Source organism: Stegostoma tigrinum, chromosome 18 (assembly GCF_030684315.1).
Source record: "Stegostoma tigrinum isolate sSteTig4 chromosome 18, sSteTig4.hap1, whole genome shotgun sequence".
NCBI lineage: Eukaryota > Metazoa > Chordata > Chondrichthyes > Orectolobiformes > Stegostomatidae > Stegostoma > Stegostoma tigrinum.
Window position 1 is genome coordinate 6,864,870 of NC_081371.1, and position 24,456 is coordinate 6,889,325.

Genomic DNA, 24,456 nt, shown 5'->3' on the forward strand with positions numbered 1-24,456 from the left:
ATATACAGCATCCACAGTTCTTTGGGTTTTTATTTAATATCCCAGTTAATGTCTTACAACAAAAATCTCCACACGCTGCTGGATGTCAGTCCATAATTCTGCTGTCTGGTGGAGTCGGGAAGCTCATATTCTATGACCTTCTGCAGGCAATGCTGTGCAGCATAATTTGTGAACTGTGATCTTCCTGGATCCCCAATCAGAATCTCTGATCCGTGAAACTTCTTGTATTCGGTCAACCAATTGTGAAGATTGGCAGCGAGTTCTTCATCATAAAACATGTCACCTAAAAGAATCACATCCCATTTTTCTTCCATCTCTCCAATTAAACTTTGTATTGCCACTAGTAGTAGTGGTATTTGGTTAAGTTCACAATTCATTCCTATAGAGACTGCTGCAACTGTAGAAGAACAAAATAAAACAATGTAGACAAAGGTTTGTAAAATGATTACCATTTGAGAGTTTGGGTTCTAAAGAGAAGGAATACCGTATCACTTTTTCTTTATATATTGTGCACATTAAAGGGAAAGAACTGCCTCACGGCATTGGGGACCTAGGTTCAATTCCACCCTTTGGTGACTGCCTGTGTGGAGTTTGCACATTCTCCCTGTGTCTACGTGGGTTTCCTCCAGGAGCTCCAGTTTCCTCCCATAGTCCACGGATGTGCAGGCTAGGTGGATTGGCCATGCTAAATTGCCCATAGTGTTCAGGGATGTGTAGATTAGATGGGTTATAGGGCGATAGCTCTGGGTGGGACGCTCTGAGGGTTGGTGTGGACTTGTTGGGCCAAAGAGCCTGTTTCCACACTGTAGGAATTCTAGGATTTTTTGTGTATGACAGGAACTTTTAGATTTGTTCATTCATGCATTTCAGTGAGGGTTTTCAGCCTTGGAATATTACTCAAAGTTAACAGTTCAATATATTGGAAAAAAAAGAGAAAATTGTGCTGTTGCTTGGTAACAATGTCAGAAACATCCAGAAAACCAGGGAATTGGTCACTATATGTGGGTACTGAAGAATGGAGGCCAAAGTGCTAAACTAGTGAAAAGACTGGTGAGAAAACTGTTGAAAGTGGAATTTCTGGAAAACCCTACAAATTTGCTTTGAAGGTTCTGTGACATCAGTGTGAAGAATGCTTCAGCAATAAACTCCAGTCATGCCAACCACACAAGAATCTTTAGCTAAGGTTTGAGAGACTAATATTGTTGGAATAAGTTGTGTTGTGTGTTACTTTTGATTTAGTGTTATTGTAAATATCAAAATGTTGTATAACAGTTTATGTTTTTCATTCACATAATAAACTTTTATATTTTGTTAAAAGTACATTAACAACCTCTTATGAATAATGTTCAATGACTGAACACAGCAAACAAGAAGAAAACAGAAAGCTTCTGATCCATCAAGCCAGCTCTCAATCTGGGATTTGATTTATCCTGTATCATCATCAGCATTTTAATTTTCAGCTAGGTTAGGTTCCACTCACCATTCCTTTACTTTTCAACTAGAAATGAGCTGTACTATCTTAGATTATCAAGATGTCTTGTACTGTGTGATATTCTTAACATGCCCTTTTTTAAATTCATTGGAGCAGGATGTCACTGGCCAGGCCAGCATTTATTGCCCTGAGGGCTTTTAGGAGTCAACCACATTGCTGTGGATCTGGAGTTACATGGAGGCAGACGCAGACGGATGGCGTTTTCCTTCCCTCGAGGGCAGCAGTGAACTAGATGGGCCTTTACAACAATGATTTAATCCCAGATGTTTATTGAATTCAAATTCCACCATCTAGCCTGGCAGAATTCAAACCCAGGTCCCCAGAACATTAATTGTGTCTCTGGATTAACAGTCTAGTGATAATATCACTCAGCCATTACCTCCCTCTGTTGAATCTCTGAGGGTAGAACCTTTGTTCTATTGTTTCTCCTTTCATACTTTTACAATTCGAGTTTAACAATTGAAATTAACTTTGTGAAAAAGGTGGATTGGATGTGGGAAAACAAAAATGAATTTCTTAAAGGTAAATCTTGTCTGACAAACGGAACTGAATTCTTTGAGATGGTTGATAGTGAAGTAGAGAGATCAAATAGTTTTTGAAAGGCATTTGACAAAGGGCCGTATCAAAAACCTGCAAGTATATGGGGTCAAAGGGAAAGTGTCAGATTAGATACAAATCAGCTCTGTAACCAAATAGTGTTGGATGGTTTTCAAACTGCGAAGTAGATTGTAGTGGTCTTATCAAAGGATTGGCTTTTGAGTCGATTATTCTCAACAATTTTTAGGTACAAACGGGAGCACAGGCAGAGACAGCAGTGTTGTGAACTTGTAGATTACGGGAAAATTGCATCTAGTGATGAGGATAGTTGTAGACAATTCTAGGTCCCATATTTCAGGAAAGCTACAAAAGCATTAAAAAAAGAGAAGGGATGTTTACCAGATGTTTCTGCAATGAGGGACTTCAGTATCAGGAACGTTAGAACATTTTATTTTGAACAGACAAGGTTGAGGTGACCTAGAAGGCTTTTAAGGTGATGATAGGTTTTGATGAAGTAAGTAGTGAGGAAAATATTCCCTATGGGCTAATAATTATACATCATAGATACAAAATCTCTGGAAAAATGGAGGGAGATCAGAAGTGCTATCATTGCACTGTCAAGATCTATAATATTTTGTGAATAGATGGTGGGAAATGGACTTAGCAAATAGTCTTGAAATAGATTTGGTCAGATACTGAGGATGAGGGACAATGCCAGAAATTACTGGAAAAACTCTGTCGGTCTGGCAGTACGTGCAGAGAGAAAACAGTTAACTTGTCAGGTCCAGTGACCCCTCTTCAGAACCCCAGCTTTTCCAGCAATTTCCAGCTTTTGTTTCGATTTCCAGCAACCCATGTTTGCTGAGGGTGAGGAACGTGCAGCAGTACTCCCCAAACTGTTTCCCCACTGTGACCTCGTGTTTCAGACTTGAAAATTGCCATGATCCCAGATTTCCCTCCCAGATGGGGGGGACGGAGCCATGAGATGAGTGGGAGAGTTTAGAGGGGGAAGAAAGAGCGGAGTGTGGAGGTTGGGGCACAGTCTTAGACTGAGGGTTTTCACATAAAAGACACCTACCTTTTCACTGGGTTTTTCAGGACAGGAATCTATACTGTACTGTATCTTTCAATATTCTCTGCCCCTTGAATCCTTGCCCCAAAACAACAGCAATCAATTTCTGTCTTTTAAACAATAAAAGTGCATTTATATTCTTTTCAGAAGGAGATCTGGATTTCAATTAACCTTTGCAAAAAATACTTCACTCGTCCTGTTTTGCCTTAATCATAAAAATGCTGGTTGATTTAAAAAAGCACAAAATAAATTTCACTAAAGGCAAACTTAAAGAAAAATCAAGGACTGAGGGAGAGGAAGTTACATAAATAACACTGAAACTACAATATATATACACATGCTCAAAGGGATATTTTAAACCAAATCCTTATAAATCAGCCCTTTCAAAATATGAAGATTATTTCAATGCTTAGTGAACTGATTTTTATTCCAACAGGGGAGCATGAGTAATCAAATGCCATGGGGTACAGAGTCAAATGGTGATTCACTGTTCATTTAATTAAAATTGGCAGCAAATCCGTCTACTTGTCATTCAAAAGGTTGAAATCAGCCTGATGATAAGATACCCTTATTTAAATTTAAATTGTTTATTTTAATAAGAGCCTGAGATTGTCTATGCACCAAGTCTTGTGAGGAAAGTTTGGCATGATTGTTTTTCTCTTTGAACCTATGTTTCTAATCAGCCTGCTCAGAGATGTTATTATATGCCTCTTTGAAATGATTGATACTCAACAAGTTTAATATAAAGCCTATCAGCCTCATATTAAGATGGAAAAACATCGTGGACAGCTTGTGCAAAATACTGTCCAGCCTTTTGCCCGTTTGAAAGCAGATTATCTAATTTACCTTTCTGCCTGGTGAAGCTGCATTTTGGGGAGAATCAATAAAGGTAATGGTGAAGGGATGCTCTATGCTTCACATTCAAAAGTGGTGTGTTCCAATTCTCAACTCTTCCTTCATTCTCATTGCCTGGTTTTATAAACCTCCTCTTTTTGAACTTTCGATCTCACTGAGATCCCTTCTGTAGAGACTGTAACGAGGTCAGCCAGGTGGACTTCTTAGAATGTGAGTTCCCTGACAGGGGCTATTAATCTGGTCCAATCAGGGAGCCCTGGCTGACAGACATGGACCAGAGTGTAAGGAGGCTCTGCTCACTCTTTGAAAGCAGGCTCTGAGGGAGCTGGACCAGTGTCAGGACTCTCCATGTGTAAATAAAGGGTGACTTGGTAACAGGATACCAGCCTCTGTGGTGCTATTTCACCATCTGTCACTCAAGTGACATAAAATGTCCCATGGCACAATTTCAAAGAAGTGTTGGGGAGTTTTCCCCAGTTTTACGTTTTTGAGTTACCACAAGAGAAGAGATTATCTGATTATTATCTCATTATTATTTGTGTGAGCTTGCTCCATGTACAGCCTTCCTTTTCCTACAGGCCTGCCAGAACTACATTTAAAGATTGTACTTTTTTTTGCCTGTTAAGCATTTTAGTGTAACTGTTGAAAATTAAATAAAATGCAAGTTGGTTTTTATTTCTTGGGGATGGACTTCACCTTTGCTGTCAACTCAAACAATACCAGTTGGTATTCCTTCAGGACCCATCACTTAGAGTCATGAAGTCATAGAGATATACAGCATGGAAACAAATCCTTTGGACATATTGTCCCTGCCAACTAAATAACCTAAATAAATCTATTCCCATTTGCCAGCATTTGGCCCATATCCCGCTAAACTCTTCCTATTCACTGACTCATCCAGATGCCTTTTAAATGTTGTAAGTGTACCAGCTTCCACCACCTCCTCTCATATGCACACCACCCTCAGCATGAGAAGACTACACCTTAGGTCCCTTTTAAATCTTTCCCCCTCACCTTAAATCTATGCCCTCTAGTTTTGGACATCCCCCACACCGGAGGAAAAACACCTTGTCTATTTACCCTATGTGTCCCTCATGACTTTACAAACCTCTATAAGGTCACCCCCTCGGCCTCCGATGCTCCAGGGAACACAGTCCTAGCCTGTTCAGACTCTCCCTACATCTCAGACCCTCCAACCCTGGCAACATCCTTGTAAACAATTTTTGAACCCTTTCAAGTGTCACAACATCCTTCCAATAGCAGGGAGACCAGAACTGAGTGCGGTATTCCGAAAGTGGCCTAACCAATGTCCTGTACAGCCGCAACACGACCTCCCAACTCCTCTACTCAGTGCACTGACCAATAAAGACATACATACCAAATGCCTTCTCCACTGCTCTGTCTACCTGTGACTCCACTTTCAAGGAACAATGAACCTGCACTCCAACATTCACCAGAACCTTACCATGAAGTGTATAAGTTCTGCCCTGATTTGCCTTTCCAAATGCAGCATCTCAAATATATCTAAATTGAACTCCATCTGCAACTCCTTAATCTCTCCAATCTCTTTCTTGACTGTTGTGATGAAACTATGATCATTCATTAATATTAAATTATTGGTTGTCTGTCTTCTTTCATCACTAGTTCCCTGGGCTGTAAACTAACTGCTTTTCTGGACTGTTTAGCCATCAAATCGTTGTTATCCTACTACATTGGTCTCTTGATCCACTAAAACATCATTAGAAGTTAAATTGTTCTGCCATTATTCAACAACCTATTTCAATGCTGCTGTATAAAAAAAAGAATGTTGCCTTATTGATTAATGGCACAACACCCACTTCTAGGTATTACACTTTGTAAGGTTCACAATTTAAGGTCATACCTGTTTAATCTGTATCCCACCAGGAGTGGCATTTTTTATTTGCTGTCACCTTAAACTATCACTTTTAAGAAATGTTTGCTTCACTTCTGCCACCAAGACGAACATTAAGATGGCAGATTTCCATTGGCAAAGCCTGTTTATTTTGACGGGCCAGTTGGCACATATCATCCATGACCTGATTTGTGCCTGCAATCATTAATGGATGTTGGCATTGAACAGTTAGTGACAGCTGGCCTCCAGTCATGATGATTAATTAAGGCGATTTCTCAGCATTATAATTTGGACATGCCTTCGCTATGGAAGTTGAATTTCTGTAAACAGAGACTTTGATCTGTTTCTTGTACCATAAATTAGTCTGCAAACCAGAGTTCACAAATATTCATGACATTTTATACTTTGTCACAGCTCATTTAAGGAGAGGCAATGGTCGAGTGGAATTATCGACTAGACTATTAATCCGGGTACTCGGGTAATGTTCTTAGGACCTGGGTTCGAATCTTACCATGGCAAATGGTGGAATTTGAATTCAACGAAAATCTGGGATTAGGAGTCTAATGATGACTACAAAACTGTTGTCGATTGTCAGGGGGAATAACCCATCTGGTTCACTAATGTGACAATGTAGCTGACTCTCAACCAACCCCTGGGAATTAGTGACAGGCAATAAATAGTGGCCTAGTCAGTGATGTACACATTCCATGAATGAATACAGAAAGGAAATTATGGATCATCAGACCAATGGATACAGTCTAAAACTATGAATCAGATTATTGTAGAATCCCTACAGTGTGGAAGCAGGCTATTCAGCCCATTACATCAACCCTCTAAACAGCATCCCATTCCCGTAAACCTGCATTTCCCCTGGCTAATCCACCCACCCTGCATACTCCTGGACACCATGGGCAATTTAGCATGGCCAATCCACGCCAACCTGCACATCTTTGGACTGTGGGAGGAAACCGGAGCACCCGGAGGAAACCCACGCAGAATGTGTGAAGTCCACACAGACAGTCACACTAAGGAGAATCGAACCAGGATCTCAGGCACTGTAAGACATCAGTGCTAACCACTGAGCCGCTTTTCCACCCTGGTCAACTAATGTAAAACACAGAAGCCAAATGGTACAATATAATGGATCAACCACAGCTATGACAAAGGAAAACATGAAAATTGACACTGGTGCAGAGGGGTTTAAAGTTTTAAAAATAAACGGTTGTTACCAACTTCAGGGACTTTTTTTATTCTCTCGTGGGATATGGGCATCGCTGGCTAGCCAGCTTTTGTTGCTCATCCCCAGCTGTCCTTGTAGAAGGTGCTGGTGAGCTGTTCTCTTGAACCACTGCAGTCTGATTGGAGTGGTTATACCTGTAATACCATCAGGAGGGAGTTTCTGGATTTCCACACCATGAAGTTGATCAGTTGGTCTGTTCCCTTGTAGAATGTAATGAAATAATAGGTTAAAAATATTGTATAAATGAAGCAAAAAGATGAATAAAGAGCTAGCACTGAAATACAAAAATGCCCATTGACTACAATGCAACCATACGGTGGGCGGGGGGTGCATGAATCAAAAGAAATCTGAAATTAAAAACAAACTACTTGAAATGGACAATATATTCAACAACAGCTAAAGAGAGAAAAAAAAGACACAAGGAATGCTAAGGGTCAAGATCTGTTGTGAGAATGGAAACAGGTAACTGTAATAAGATTGGTGGCACAGTGACTCAGTGCGTAAACGTTGCTGCTTCACAGCACCAGGGACCCAGGTTTGATTCCAGTCTAGGGCAACTGTCTGTGTGGAGTTTGCGCACTCGCCCTCCACAGCACAAAGATGTGCAGTTAGCTGGACTGGCCATGCTAAATTGCCCATAGTGTTCAGGCTAGGTAGGTTCGCCATAGGAACTGTATGGTTATAGGGATAGGGTGGGGGGATTGGGCTGCCTTTCAGACATGGGGTGTGGACTCGATGGGCCAAATGGCCTGCTTCCGTGCTATAGGGATTCTATGATTCAGCAAATCAAAGACTGGGCAGGGGTAAGAGGAGAACGGGAACCTAACGTGTTGACTTCTGTCACAGTCTGGGAGTTAATAAGTTAAATAGCCAGTCAACCAGTGTTTCAAAAAGTCGAGAGGAAGTGAAAGCAATCCAAAAATATACATCATCTCTGAAGAGAAATGCATTGAAAGACAATGAAAAGGCTTTCAAAAGGACATAAAACAAATATCAAAATGGAGGTACAAGAAAATACAAATAAACAGAAAAGGATTTTGAATAGTACAATTTTGAATCAAGCAAGATCTTACAAACCCACAGAACATCTGTTAGTACACACAAAAAATGGCTATTTTCAGAAAAATTAGTCTACACAACATCTTAAAATGTCCCCATGCCTCTCTTTGTCTCAAAGCTGTTGCCATTCATCCCCAGAAACACCTCCTCTAAGAAATGGGAGAGGTAGCTAAGGTCTACAATTGCTAAAAGCTAATTTGTAGATCAGAAGGCTAAGAAAATAAATCAGACTTCCTTTGTGAAAGCTGAGCTTAGCTTATGTGAAACACTGTGGGGGACTAAATGCAGGGGTCAGAGTAGATTATGAAAGGTAGCTTCCAACAGCTGGTAACAAGTGGTCAAGGTCCTGCCTATGGACAGAGGGCATGTTTACAGAAAAATGTTACTCAATCTTCAGTTAGTACATAGAGGAAACTGTACAGTGAGCTGTGAGGGGGTTTTGGTAAATGTCATATACTTTAGTAGGGGAAAAGGCAAATCAACAGGTTCACATCTGCCCTATTTGTTTGGACAAATGCCAATGGAAGGGCAGTTAGAGATTGGGATAGTAAAATAAAAACAAGACTAAGAAACAGATAGAGTGGATTTTTGCGCACACATACAGGGAGAGGCTGAATAGACTGGCACTTTTCTCCCTAGAGTGTCGGAGGCTGAGGGGTGACCTGCCAGAGGTTTATAAAATCATGAGGGGCACGGACAGGGTGAATAGTGAAGGTCTTTTTCTCCCAGGGTAGAGGAGTCCAAAACTAGACGGCATGGGTTAAGGTGAGAGGGGAAAGAGTTAAAGGGGAGCTGAGGGGCAACTTTTTCCACACAGAGGATGGTGCTTGTCTGGAATGATGTTCCAGAGGAAGTATTAACATAGAGCATAGAACCTCACAGCACAGTACAGGCCCTTCGGCCCTCGATGTTGTGCCGACCTGTCATACCAATCTGAAGCCCATCTAACCTACACTATTCCACGTACGTCCATATGCTTGCCCAATGACGACTTAAATGTACTTAAGGTATTGGAGGCTGGTACAATAATGACATTTAAAGGCATCTGGATGGGTATATGAATAGGAAGGGTTTAGAGGGAAATGTACCAAATGCTGGCAAATGGGACAGTTTAGGATATCTGCTCGGCATAGACAAGTTGGACTGAAGGATCTGCTTTTCCGTGCTGTATAACACTCTGACTCTATAACTGAAAATCCAACAATCATTTGAGAAGCTGCTGGGAGCGATGGGTGAGAGGTCTAGAAAAGCTGTGGAAGGTTGAGTTAAGATGGGGTGAGTGGTTCCTTACCTACAACCTTCCACAATACCCTTGAGGAGATGATGCCTTTGGGATGCAGAAAAGGGAAGGATATGTATATCGGGTAGAATGATGGTATTGTAGCTGTGGAAATGATGGAAGGTGAACTGGTGAACTCAGAAACAAGTGTGATGAAAGAGAGTCCACATGAAGGGAGAGTGGGGCTGACAGCAGAAGCAGAAAGCATGGGAGGGGTACGGTCAAGGCTCTGCCAATCACAGTCAAGAAAAATCCCCACTGAAGGAAAAGGGAGATTCAAAACCACTTGGAGTGAAAATCTGAGTTAACACTAAGATAGTGGGAGAAAGTTCTCGGTGAAGATTCTAACTCCTGCCCTTAGCCAGGGGCAGTACGGTGGCTCAGTGGTTGGCACGGCTGCCTCACAGCACCAGGGGCCTGGGTTTAATTCCACACTTGGGCGACTGTCTGTGTGCAGTTTGTAGTCTCTCTGTGGGTCTGCATGGGTTTCCAAAAGGGGCTCTGGTTTCCTTCCAAAGTCTAAAGGTGTGCAGGTTAGGTGGATTAACCTTGGGATATACAAAGTTATGGGTCGGAGTGGGATGCCCTTTGGACGGTTGATGTGAACTTGATGGGCTGAATGGCCTGCTTCCACATTGTAGGGATTCTGTGATTCCTGCAGTAAATAACTTTTGTAGGGATATACCCACACTCTGGATGGCTGCTGTGATATCAGAACTTTGTCCTGGTGGATGCATTGCACTAACAAATCCCCTTGGACCTGACATCTTTTTCTGGCATTGACCTTCTTTTTTAAATCTGATTTCCGTAGTGCTTGCAGTTAGTTCCTGTTCACTGAGCTCAACAGGGTCAACAATTTCTTCCTCAAGAAGGATAATCTGAGCCAGAGTTACGTTGAGCGAGTTTCCCGAAGGATTAATGCCAATGTATACATCATCTAAATGGTCAGTCTGATAAACCCAGACAGTACGTGTTCATTGGCAAATGAGTGAGGGCTGAGAGTATAAGAGCCATATAGTGTTGATGTAGTGATATCAGTAATGCAAAGGGTAATGATCTGGGACATGAGTTCAAACTCACTCACAGGAGTTAAGTGGAATGTAAACTCAGTTAATAAATTGGAATACAAGCATGACCATGAAACCACCATCAATTGTTGTAAAAACCCATCTGGTTTGCCTATGTCCTTTAGGGAGGGAAATTTGCCATCCTCACCTGGTCTGGCCTACATGTGACTCCAAACTCACAGTAATGTGATTGACTCTTAACTGTCCTCTGAAATGGCCCGAGCAAGCCACTCAATTCAAGGGCACTTCGGCACAGGCAACAAACACTAGCCTTGCCCGTGACGTTAACGTCCCATGAAAGAATATAGGTAACAATAACAGAGCTGTTCACTCAACTCTTTCAGCTGTTGTGACGCGGAATGTTACACTGGGGTGGCCAAAGTCATAAAGTCACATGACACCAGGTTACAATTCTGGCGAAGGAGCAGCGCCCCGAAAGCTTGTGATTTCAAATAAATGGGCTGTAACCTGGGATTGAGTGACTTCTCACTTTTTGAGCTGTTTGGCTTTGTATGGGGTAGACCTGCAAACTAAGATGACAGGTTGGTGACCCCAGCAACAAAATACACACCGTATTTCTTGTAAAAATACTTGTAATCAATTGGTTTAAAGTTTACAAAGATTTGTGCTTCTTGTTCGGAATGATCAACTGCTGATGAGACAACGAGAGCCCTGGGAGACACAACATTTAAACTCCTCATCCTTCTTACGTACCTAGTCCACTCATTTCAAAAGCACAAGCTATCTCATTGTATCAAACATTACAGGAACTATACAGTCACTCGGTGAATGAAACAGCATGGACTTATTTCATTTCTGAGTTAAGAATCTAAGTTATTTGAAAGCTGTTCCTGGAATCCTATCAAGAATGTAATTGTCATTATTTTTTCTGTTTCAAATTCCTCACCTAAATGGCTTCATTTTCACATAACTGCCTGCCTTGAGTCTCATGGCATTCGGACTCCTGCAGTGAGTGTATTCTCCTCATGTTGCTATTAATAGGGAATTGTTTTATTTCCAGTGGCTCCCGACTGTGCTACACCCACATTTGTTTTGTTTCGTGAAGCTGAGAGAGTGAATGCAGTCTATAAGTTTGTTTTATGCTGTAATTTTGAGAGCCTTCAACACTGATTGCCACATATAACAGTAAATCTGTTGGAACGGCTGGGTTCAATTTCCAAACCTTAATAAGTTAGATTATTTTAAATGTGAAAGCGATTCCAATAATTATCCATTGTATTTCTGAGCTTGGAAAAGGGAGTTAAAAAAAACCCAAATATTCCTGGATCGTATTACTAGAAGACTAGAATAGGGCTTGAAGATGATAGTGCCAAGACTCACAGACTGGGTGCACCTGTAATGATTTGACTGCAGGGCACTGAAGTAGTTGGCATTTGTAAACCCACTCCTAACAGGATTTACGAATGTACAAACAGGAGTTCAACAACCCCAGCCTGTTCCACCTCTCATTTCATTCTCGTTTGACCTGTATTCAAATTAAATTTGCTCAACTTTGCTTAAATGATTTCTAGCTATTTTAATCAGCAATGTTTTGATACAAATTAGACCACATGGGATTCAGGGAAAGCTTGCCAATTGAATACAAAATTGGCTTGACGCTAGGAGACAGAGGATGGTGGTAGAGGGCTGCTTTTCGGACTGGAGGCCAGTGACCAGCAGTGTCCCGCAGGAAACAGTACTGGGTCCACCTGTTTGTCATTTATACAAACGATCTGGATTGGAATTTACGAGGCATGGTTAGTATGTTTGCAGATGACACCAAAATTGGTGGTATAGTCGACAATGAAGAAGCTTATCTAAGATCTTGATCAATGGAGCCAATGGGCTAAGGAGTGGCAGAAGGAGTTTAATTTGGATAAATGCAGGGAAAAACAAAGAAGGGTAGGATTTAGACAGTTAATGATAGGAAGTGTTGTCGAATGGACAGACCTAGGGGTTCAGGTACATAGTGCTCTGAACGTGGTGTCGCAGGGCCATTAAAAAGGCATTTAGCACGCTTGTCTTCACTGCTCAGACCAGAGTATAGGAGTTGGAAGGTCACGTTGAGGTTATACAGGCTGTTGGTGAAGCCACTTCTAGAATACTATGTATGATTCTGGTCGGCTTCCCTTGCAGAAGATTCAGGAGAGATTTACCAGGATGTTACGGGGACTTGAGGGCTTGAGTTATATGGAGAGGCTGTTTAGGCTGGGGCTATTTTCCCTGGCGTGTAGGAAGCTGAGGGGTGACCTTACAGATGTTTATAAAATCATGAAGGACACAGACCAGGTGAATTGCAAAGGTCCTAGAGTGGGCAAGTTCAAAACTAAGGGGCGCATTTTAAACATGTGAGGAGAAAGATTTAAAAGGGACCTTTTCAAACAGAGGGTGTTCATATGTGGAATTATCTGCAAGAGGATATGATGAATGCAGGTATAGATACAACATTTAAAAGGCATTTGGACTGGTTCTTGAACAGAAAACATTTATAGACCAAATGCAGGCAAATGGGGCTAGTTTAGTTTGGGATTATGGTCGGCATGGACTATTTAGGCTGAAGGGTCTGTTTCCATCCTGTATGACTCCATGACCTGGGGGACAGGCGGGACTTGAGCAAAGAGCTGCTGGCCCAGACGTAGGAACACTGCCACAGCACCACAAGAGAATGCAAGAACATAGGAATTTAAGAGGGAGGCAATGACCTAGTGGTATTACGGCCAAACTGTTATCCAGAGACCCGGGTAATGTCCTGGGGACTTTGGTTTGAATCCCACCAGAGCAGATAGTGGAAATTGAGTTCAGTAAATACCTGGAATTTAGAATCTAATGATGCCCTGGTCTGGCCTACTTGTGACTGCAGAACCACAGCAATGTGGTTGACTCTTAACTACCTTCTGAGCAATTAGGGATGGGCAATAAATGCTGGCCTGGCCAGAGATGTCCTCATCCCATGAATGAATAATGGGGAAAGAAAAGAGCAGGGGTAGGCAGGTCAGTCCCTCAAGACACTCAATGCCATTATTGCTAATTTCATTAGCATCAGCTCCGCTTCACTGGCTGCTTCCCATAGCCATTTGACCATAAGACGTAGGAGCACAATTGGTCAAGTCGGCCCATCAGGTCCACTCCACCATTCGATCGTGGCTGATATGTTTCTCAACCCCATTGTCCTGTCTTCTCACAGGTGCCCTTCATCCCCTTGTAAACCAAGAATCTATCTACCTCTGTCTTAAATACACTCAATGAATTGGCCTCCATCCCCTTCTGTAGCAATGAGTTCCACAGAGTCACCACCCTCTGGCTGAAGAAATTCCTCCTCATCTCAGTTCTAAAGGGTCGTCCCTTCACTCTGAGGCTGTGCCCTCAGGTCCTAGTTTCTCCTACTAGTGGAAACATCTTCTCCACATCCACTCTATCCAGGCTGTTCAGTGTTATAAGTTTCCAGTGAGATCTCTCCTCATCCTTCTGAACTCCCTTGAGTACAGACAGAGAGTCCTCAACCACTCCTCAGATGACAAGCCCCCCATCTACAAGATCATTCTTGTAAGCCTGTTCTGCATCCCTTCCAATGCCAGGACATCCTCTCTTAGATAAGGGGCCCAAAACTACTCACAATATTCTAAATGCGTCTGACCAGAACTGTAAACATCCTCGGCAGTGCATCCCTGCTCTTGTCTTCTTGCTCCCTTGAAATGAATGCAAACATTGTATTTGCCTTCCTAACTGCCAACTGGAACTAGAACTCCCAAGTTCCTATGTGCTTCAGATTTCCAAACCTTTTGCCCATTTAGAATATAGCCTACACCTCTATGCTTCCAACCAAAATACATAACCTCACACTTGCCCACATGGTATTCCATTTGCTACTTCTTTGCTCACTCTCCTAGCCTGTCCAAGTCCTTCTGCAGCCTCCCTGCCTCCTCAACACAACCTGTCCCTTCAGCTATCTTTCTGTCATCTGCAAACTGCACAACAATACCCTCAGTTCCTTCGTTATGTGAATAGTCGTGGTCCTAACACTGACGTCTGCAGAATTCTATGCTGCCATCCTGAAAAAAAACCTCTCCCTCTCCATTATGCTCTTAATGAACCAAATTGTCCCGATCCTAGTTTTGAACGTTTTGACTGGGCCAGCCAGCACTGATGGTTGAACTCAAGGCATTCTGTGCACTGCTGATGTTGTGACGATGACAGATTTGCAACAGATTTGCACTGTGATGTTTCTTACTTGGGTCAATGTCATTTGCAAGAACATGAGATGCCCCACTCATAGAAGCTGCAATAGCAGAGGCACCACAGCCACTTCCTACGTCCAACACCCTCTTTGACCTGGTGACTGCAGGATTATCCAGGAGGTATCTAGGAACAATGTTCAGAACAAATGAGTTGGGAGACTTCGGGCTCCTTGGAGCACTGTATCATCGCATCATCGCAAAACAATCCTGAAATTGTCTCCTCTCCTTTTTTGCTGGTCTATTTGTTTTTAGGGTCTATCATTGACAGCTGCCTAGTGCTTTGTGAGACCACTATCTGTAATATGTAAGCCTGATATGCACCGATCACTGATAAAGTGCTCAAACTTTATATTGGCTCTGAAGCACCTTAATGCTTAATAGTCACTGTCTTGTTTCTAAATCAGAAAGTTGCATGCTCACACCATGTAGTTGGACTGGTTCGATTAAGGGTCTGTATTTCTATATGACTCTATGTTTGTGAGATCTGAACACAAATCTATGCTGACATTCTAGGGGCAGGCTAGTACTGACGTAATCCTGCACTTGGAAAAGGCATTAAACTGAAGACCTGACAGACCTCCTGGCTAAACATAAAACAATATGTGTGGTACTAATCTAAGAACAGCAGGGAGCCCTCCCAGTGTCCAAGCCAACTGTTATTCTGTCTATCAATTGTAACTCAAATCAGATGGTTGTAAACTCAAGCTCCATTCTCAAGCTTGAGTATAAAGTTGAGGGTGACTTTTCTAGTGCTATATTAAGGGAATGCGGTGGAGGTGATGTTTTTCAACCAAACTGGTTTTGATCTTAGGTAGATGTAGAAGACCCACAATTTCAAGGAATTTTAGGGGAGATGTCCCCAGTGTCCAGATCAATATTTACCCCTCAATTAACATCATAAAAGAGGTTATCTGATCATTACCATATTGTTGTTTGTGGGAGTTTGCTATATGAACCTTGATCACTCTGTTTCCCACATTGACAATACTGACGACACTTCCCAAGGTACTTCACTTGCTATAAAAGTACTTTAGGACAGCCCTTGATTATAGAAATTGTCATAGAAATACAAGCCTTTTCTTTCTGCTCAATTATCTTAAAACAGATAAAACAAATTTCTTTGCTTTTTTGGGAGCTTCAAAGCGATGGCACCTTCAGAGTATTGATTCTGTCAGTAAAAATGGCCCTAAACTTCCAGGTGCCTACCCGTGTTCCCTGGCCAACATCTCTGACTCAGGCCTACTACAGGTCTCCAGTAAGGTGCCGCACAAGCTGGAAGACCAGCACCCCATTTTCTGCTTGGGGACCCTGCAGCCTTCAGGTCCCACTATCAAGTTCAATAATTTAAAGGCCTGAACACCTCCTTCCAGGACCTTTACCCCACACCCCTCACCATGTCATCATAGCTAACCCATTTTCACGTACGCATTGTCCCCATTTTCAATTTTATTCCTTCTCTGGCTTCCCATTATCCATTCCTTTTCTGCCTATCAATCTCTCCCTCTCTGGGCTCCATTTCCACCACTCCTTTCCTCCACCCCAACCCCTGTCACCAGCATAAACAACACCCTTTCCTAGCTACTATCAGTTCTTAAGAAGGATCACCACTCTCAAAACGTTAACTCTGCTTTCTCTCCACTGGTGCTGCCAGACCTGTAGAGTTTCTCCAGAAATTTCTCTTCTTGTTATACATTTGGGATGTCTTGACATAATTAAAGGTGTTTACTGAACTGCAAATCTTCCTACCTTTACTCATGGCAATTTAACCTGTTCTCAGCATAAACATACTTACTTACAGAGCTGTATAACAAGAGGTGGATGCCAAGGAAGTGAGTGGGTTTAAAGGGGACATTAAAAGCATAATTGAAGACTTTTGAAAACTGGGAGAGAGGTATAGACACAAAGATAATTCAACTGAACAAATTCTGTTGTCAAGGAGCAATGTGACCCAGACATATTTATTTTGCAAATTATTGCCCAATATTATTTGACTGCTGAGTTGAAGTAAATGAACATGTTATATTTAATGTTGTCACTGGGATTTAAATAAAGCAAGATGCTGGATGCTAGGAATTAATCTTTATACAAGCAAATCTCCCAAGGCATTGCTTGAAAACAGCTCTCTTTGTATATCACAAGTTATTATCAATCAGGTTTGACAGGGATAATACTGCAGGAACTGTCACGTGTATAGGAGACACACAACAGTGTGATAGATCAAAGATATACCTTGCAAACTGAAGAAAGTGTTGTGGTAAAATCAATGGTCTGTCCTTTCAGAATGAATCTGGGCAGGGTATTTTGAGCAATAAAGCGCTGTGATTAAATTTGATCGTTAAAGATAACAACAGAGAACTGGATGGAACAAGAATAAAAATTCAACGAGGATTGAAGTGTATTTAAACAAAATAACAATCAGGTTAATAGAGACATTTTCCTATTCATCATAAGGCAGGAGTGAACCTTGTCCTTGAATCTGCTACAGTCCTTCTGATGAAGATACTCCAGGTATTAGATGAGGAATCTCAGGACTCTGATTAAATGAGGATGATAGAATAGATATACATCCATGTTAGGATGGTGTGTATTGAAAAGGACACTCAGGCTGATGGTTTTCCCATGCTCTTACTGGTATTGTACTTTGTGACTATAAAGGATGACTAAAGTGTAACTTCTATCAAACATGGTAAGTCAACTGGCAAAGGCATTAATTCAGGATTATTTAAATTACAAATTCCAATAGTTTGGGGACTAATTGTTAAACTCATTTCATCAGAGTGGGCTTCAACACTGACATTTAAACAAACTCAGTTCCATGGGGAAACGGAAATTTGGCCTCACGACTATAACTTACTGAAGTGGTATTATCAATCTTGTGGGGAACTTCCCACAAATTTGTTCTGTTACAACTTCTGACGTGTCCCGCTGGATATCTTTGGAGGTACTTTCAGACTCTAATTATCGGGACATCAGGAGATCTAAGCCAATTTCGGGAAGGAGAGGGATAATCCTTATATTTACGATGAAGGCAATAGGCAAGTGGTGAGAGAGATCATGGGAACTGCAAATGCTGGAGAATCCAAGAGCTGGATGAACACAGCAGGCCAAGCAGCATGTTAGGAGCACAAAAGCTGAGGTTTCGGGCCTAGACCCTTCATCAGAAAAGGGGGAGGGTGAGAGGGTTCTGAAATAAATAGGGAGGGGGGGTGGTGTGGATCGAAGGTGGATAGAGGAGAAGATAGGTGGAGAGGAGACAGACTGATCAAAGATGCGGGGATGGAGCCAGTAAAGTGATACATTTTAACGGCATTTGCAACGTTTCACTAAAGTGACCAGTAGGGGGCCAATCTCTTAAAAGCAAATAAAATGGGAGCACAGATTGCATGTAAGTTGACTATATTCATTCATCAGTGAGAGCCTGTGTTTAGGAAGCAGCATTTATGCACATGTAGCCATAATATTTGCCACAATAACGTCTCTCATCGTTTCGCCCTCTGGTTGGCTCTTGGAGACATCAAGGGTGCTTCAAGCTGACTGGACAAACCTACCAAACCATCAGAACAAGACAGGTTTCCACATCATCACTTGTAGTCAAATTGTACCATTAAGTGTACATAATACTTCACACTTGGTTTTATAAAACAAAATTTGGCCTGGATACAGTTACAGAGTCATAGAGTCATATAACAGAGAAACAGAGCCTTCGATGCAACATAACCTCAAACTAAACTAGTCCCACCTACCAGCTCCAGGCCCATATCTCTCCAAACGTTTCCTATTCATGTACTTATCCAAATGTCTCATAAATGTCATAACTGTACCTGCATTCAACACTTCCTCCAACAGTTCATTTCACACACGAACCACTCTTGCTCCCCATGACATTTTTAAATCTTTGTCCTCTCACCTTAAGAACAAGCTTCCTGTTCTTGAAATCCCCACCTTAGTTTCTAGATTGTGCTGAGTTAGGTAAGCTCAGTTGGAGTGAAGTAAAAAGTTGCTTTGTGCTTTAAGAGAGGGTAAAATTGATGGAACTTTGGAGAAAATGTGTTTGGCATTAGGTGGTGCTGGAGTCTGGATAAGACTCCTGGAGCTCAAGACACTAGAGAATGTGTGACATAAAATGTGAACGTGGAAGTCAAATATAACCTGTCAAAACAAGGGCAGTGAGGCATGATGTCATGACAGGTTATATTGGAATATCATGAGGCACTGCTCTTGAAAAAAACTGAACAAAATTATTTATAAGGGGAACAGATTGGGCAGTTAAGGAGAAACATTTCCCCTTAGTACAGGGGTCAGTAACCAAGGAGTAGTTTTAAGGAATGGAGTCGGAGTCTTTGAGGAATTTTTTTGACGCAGAGTGCAGTGGGTATCTGGAACTCTCTACTGAAAAGCGTGTAGAGTTGGAAACCCTCCAGATGTTTAAGAAGTATTTAGATCAGCCCTTAAAACCTCACAGCATACAAGGCCACAAGGTTCGAGTCCCATTTCCCCAGAAATGTCTCGACATGTGGTTAATTCAGGATATCTGGCTGGCGTGGATGAGTTGGACCAAAAGGTCTGTTTCCGTGCTGTACATTTCTATGTCTTTACAAGTTGATTAAAATAACCGATTGCAAGGCTATGAGTCAAGTGCTAGCAAGTGGGAATTAGAACAGTTAGATGCTTGCTGTCGGGCACAGACATGATGGGCCGAAGGACCTCCTTCCATGCTGCAAAAACGTTACGTACTGTGTCATGTCAAATTTGAACTTATGTAATATAATTCTGCAAATTTCAGGAACAAATATAATTTTGGGGCAGTGGGTGGACGAAATCCTTTGAGCAGAATCATTTTGTGCAACACTGTGTGTCATGTACTGGCATTCAAAGACCTTTAAATGCCACCTTCAGGACAGCAAAATGGGCAAAATGATTACAGAGTGGCTTGCGTCTAAGTTTCAATCCCTCTTGATTTCCAAAAATGATTCCAGGAATGAGAAACTCCACTTTCAAGGACGATTGAAGAAGTTGGGACTGTTCTCCTTGGAGAGAAGTCTTTGAGAACATTTGACAGGGAGTTTTCAAAAATCATGAGCAGACAGGCCAGAATAGATCGGGAGGAGCTGTTGCCGCTTGTAAAAGAAAAAGCACGACAGGGGGCAGATTTAAAGTGATATGCAAAGGAAGCACGGGGGAAAGAACCTTTTTACACGCAGGGAATAGTTAGGTTATGGAATGCGGCGCCTGGAAAAGTGGAGGATGCAGGCGGAATTAAATCACTCAAGAGGTAATTTGGATAGAAATAAGGTGCAGCAGTACGGGAAAAAGGCCGGGAGATGGGCAGTCACAGAACAGGTTTAGGCACAGTGGGCCGAATGGCCTCCTCCTGCACAGGGTAACAGTTGTGTGCAACATGATTCAAGTGGTTAGCACTCCTGCTCTACAATGCCAGGGATCCGGCTTTGATTCCAGGTTTGGGTGACTATAATTACAAGATTTGAAAGGTAAGCCAGATGGGGATATGAATAAGAGGTGCTTTGAGGGAAATAGGCCAAATGCTGACAAACAGGACCTAGACTAATTTGCCATGCCATGGTGGCTCAGAGGTTAGCACAACTGCCTCAGAGCGCCAGGGACCTGAGTTCAATTCCAGCCTCGGGTGACTGTCTGTGTGGAGTTTGCACATTCTTCCTGTGTCTGCGTGGGTTTCCTCCGGGTGCTCCGGTTTCCTCCCACAGTCCAAAGATGTGCAGGTTAATTTGCTCACAGTGTCCAGGGATGTACAGGCTACGTGGGGTAACAAAGTGTGGATCAGGATGAACACAGCAGGCCAAGCAGCATCTTAGAGGCACAAAAGCTGACGTTTCGGACCCTTCATCAGAAAAAGTTTCCCATTATCTCCGATAGCTGTGGGAAATGCAGCGTTACAGGAGATAAGGGATGGGGATACGTCTGGGTGGGAGGCTGTTCGGAGGGGCAGTATAGCCTTGATGGGCCGAATGGCCTGCTTCCAGACTGTAGAGATTCTTATGAATTCAGGACGTCCTAACGCGAACTGGTTCTAAGTCCAACGATAATGGGAACTGCAGATGCTGGACAATCCAAGATAATAAAATGTGAGGCTGGATGAACACAGCAGGCCCAGCAGCATCTCAGGACCTTAGGCCCGAAACGTCAGCTTTTGTGCTCCTGAGATGCTGCTGGGCCTGCTGTGTTCATCCAGCCTCACATTTTATTATCTTGGTTCTAAGTCCAATCCTGGTTTGGTTAAAAAGCGGGGTGGGAGGGTTTAGAGTCCATGCAAGTGTATAAGGCAGGTACCTGGAGAGTGCCTGGCCCCCCGGCCAGTAGATAGCCCAGTAGGGATCGCTGAAGGGCCACAGATGGGCCGGCTGGCTCCAGAAGCGGCAGCGGGGAGTGAGCAGCCTCAGGCACACCTCCGGCGTGAGATGGTCTCTCACTGGCTCCGTGTTGCCGGCGATAAACGCCCTGAGTTCGGGCGCAGCGGGTTCGCTGAGCCGCCGCGGGTGGCGGAGAGAGAGGCGCCAGCACAATGCAGTGCTGGAAAGCCTGCCAAGGAGCATCGGTGGAGAAATGCAGGCTCCTCTCTCCTAAAGCAGCCGCATGTAGGCAGTCCTTCCCGAACAGAGCACCAGACTTCAGAGCAGCGCTCCTTCCTGCAGCAAACCCTGGGACGTGCAAGTCAAATAAAACAGGACTGCACACACCCTCGGGTCCAGCAGCATTTGCTCTCCCCGCCGCCTCCCAATGCTGCACACTGTGGTTCTGCCTTCCAGTTTGGACCCAGTTGGGTCAGAATTTGACCCCTGCCAACTGCAGTCAGGTTTCTAACCTACTACAACATGAGGATCAGCCATAAAGATTTCTGGAAAAGGGATCTTTCTGTCCCATTCATTACAAATGTTAACAGGCCGGTTAAAAACACAAATGTGTCACTGGGCTAGTCTCCCTACCTCAACGTTCACATTACAATAGTCGCAGCATTTTACACAGAACAATACTGTCCAAGAAGAGGCCCTTCGACCCATCATGTCTGTGCCGACCATGATGCTACTTTAAATTAGCCCATCTTCCTGTGCATTTGCTGCTCGGATCCGCTGTCGGCGCACAGACTCGTGAGCTCACTAGCACATTCCAAGGTCCCGGACGATGTGCTTGCTGAGGGACACACTGAAGCTTGGGGCATCTGCCCCCAAGGAGCTGCGGGGAAAGACCGTCCTCCGAGGTCTTCTTGCTGAAGCTAAATGGAGGTCCTTATTGTTATCAGACCCTCCTGGTGCCTCAAAAGCATGTAAATATAATCTGATTCAAGTCAGAGATGCCTTTAGTTTGGTTAGAGTCAAATTCCAATGTTTCTTTATTTCCTTGATGTGCTATTGTACAGAACTGAACTGAACTGCATTTGTGACCATGTATGTATATGAACAGAGATAACACGGTGTGAAGCTGGACGAACACAGCAGGCCAAGCAGCATCAGAGGAGCAGGAAAGTTAAAATTTCTGAAGAAGGGTCTCGACTTTCCTGCTCCTCTGATGCTGCTTGGCCTGCTGTGTTCATCCAGCTTCACATGGTGTTATCTCAGATACTCCAGCATCAACAGTTCCTACTGTCTCTATGTAGATAAACATATCTTTTACGAATAAAGTGAAATGTGAACACGGTATGTATCCCTCTATTCTCTGCCCATTCATGTGTCCTGTTAAATTTTGCTACAGTATCTGCTTCTACTACCTGGCCTGGCAGCACCTATACATTTTGCAGTGTTAGCTCATGAAAAAGTAAAGCAATTCTCAGTGCTGGGATCAAAGATGGATGGATGGATTGAAATACATGATCCCGCATTCAGCCTTGTGTGAGATAGTTGCAGCTCCAGGATAGAGTGTCCATTCTTCTGATTGGGATATAGTGATCCCTTCGGTGGTTACTGAGCTTATGATGCAATGTATCCCCAGTTGATGGGAAGAATAATATTAGGCCCTTCAATCACAGGATTAGACAGTGGTGTGTAACGGGCTTTGCATGTAAATATTGAATTGGCTACATGGGTGTTTTTACTGACAGTGGGTAGTAGTTTTTTAAAAATGCAAACAAAAAGCCATGGTGATTTTGGTGCTGGGAAGGTTGTTCAGTTGTGTGTGACCGAGAAAAATAAATCAGCAGTGGTGTAGCTATAGTATCACTAGACTGTGACCTAAAGTCCCAATTTTCTTCTGGGGTTACGGGTTTAAATCCCATTGCAGTAGCTGTTGGAAATTAAATCAATAAACTATAGAATTGTAATAGTAATCTTAGTGAGATATTTAAACATCAGCTTTCATTGCTGGCCCTTTAAGGAAGGGAATCTGCTCTCCTTACATGGTCTGACCTACATTTGAATGCAGACCCATGCAGCTCTGCAGTCAAATACTAATCCTCCTCTGAAATGGCCAAGCCGCTTGGTTCTTCTGCCAGAGCTTATCAATCTAATCCTACTTCAGAAATTCAAACACACATTTGAGCCTGACCCTCCAGCGCAGCATTGGAGGAACGTTGCACTGCAAGAGGTACCATCTTTCAAACAAGCTAGTAGTTAAGCTGAGGGCTGTTCTCACCTCTCTCAGAGAGATGTAAATGGACCCATGACACTGTTTGACAAGTGGAAGAGCTGTCCTGGCCTGAAATCATCACTGAAACAGATGGCATTGCGTTTGTGGGATTTTGCTGTGCAACTTTGGTAGTCAGACTTTCATACATGGTCATGTGGTTTCTGGGTAATTCCCCACCGCCAATATTATATGCACTAATGTTAACCCTTGTACATTCACCACAAAACTGGGCTTTTGTTGAGACCAATACCTTGAAGTTCATCACCAATACTGTTTTATACTGCTATTAGATTTCAGAGTTGTTCTATGCTTACGGACAGCACAGAGCAAATATATGGTCAATGCAAGCAGACTACCGTTAATACTGCTGCCACTGAGATAAGGTGTGGAGCTAGATGAACACAGCAGGCCAAGCAGCATCTTAGGAGATAACAAAGCGTGGAGCTGGATGAACACAGCAGGCCAAGCAGCATCTCAGGAGCACAAAAGCTGACGTTTCGGGTAACTGATTTAAAAAGTGTATTGCCTGCCTGGTCTCAAATCTGTGCAAAAGTGCAGCGCATAACAGCAGTGACTGCAACAAGCACTGAATTGACATACAGCACGTTAGGAACATCTGAAATCAGGAAAGGCACTATACAAATGGAAATCTTTCTATCCCCTCACAAGCTCACATGAAGAATGGTCATTTGGTCAAGGCATCAGAAGAGCACCAACTTTAGGACTGGACCTTAGCAAGGATCCAGCCTTCATGAAGATGGCTAGCAAGGAGGAAAAAGGGAGGATAAAAATCATGGAAAAGTATATTTTGATCATCTGGCTTTAGAAAATTGTCTGAATAAGGGTCTAGGCCCGAAACATCAGCCCTCCTGCTCCTCTGATGCTGCTTGGCCTGCTGTGTTCATCCAACTCTACACCTTGTTATCTCAGATTCTCCAGCATCTGCAGTTCCTACTATCTCTGAAACAATAAGGTGTAGTTTTGTTTCCTGTTGTTAGTGCTGCACTGTCCTTTTATTAAGACTTGCATTATCTTGTTGCATTTTTAGTGCAACTGCTTTTACAAATTGTCCTACGTGCAAATACTAGTTGATTCAATTGGCTTGTTGTACACATAACTGGTGCAAGTGGGTTTCGAAGTACAAATGTTTCAGCA

At 42.8% G+C, this 24,456-nt stretch overlaps 1 protein-coding gene across 3 annotated transcripts; it reads right to left on the bottom strand.

The window, feature by feature from the left end:
- Positions 1-17: 17 nt before the first annotated feature.
- On the bottom strand, positions 18-21,810 carry etfbkmt (electron transfer flavoprotein subunit beta lysine methyltransferase). Of its 3 annotated transcripts, none has more exons than XM_048548962.2 (4): positions 21,016-21,810; positions 14,703-14,833; positions 7,059-7,269; positions 291-397 (listed from the first exon to the last, which is right to left on the bottom strand). In XM_048548962.2, the coding sequence occupies exons 1-3, from the start codon at positions 21,276-21,278 to the stop codon at positions 7,064-7,066; spliced, it is 600 nt and encodes a 199-aa protein (XP_048404919.2). In that variant the 5' UTR covers positions 21,279-21,810; the 3' UTR covers positions 291-397; positions 7,059-7,063. The 3 variants fall into 3 exon arrangements, with proteins under 3 accessions (XP_048404918.2, XP_048404919.2, XP_048404920.2); XM_048548963.2 differs by having other exon boundaries at positions 299-397; positions 7,063-7,269; XM_048548961.2 differs by lacking the exon at positions 7,059-7,269 and having other exon boundaries at positions 18-397; positions 21,016-21,796.
- Positions 21,811-24,456: the final 2,646 nt, after the last annotated feature.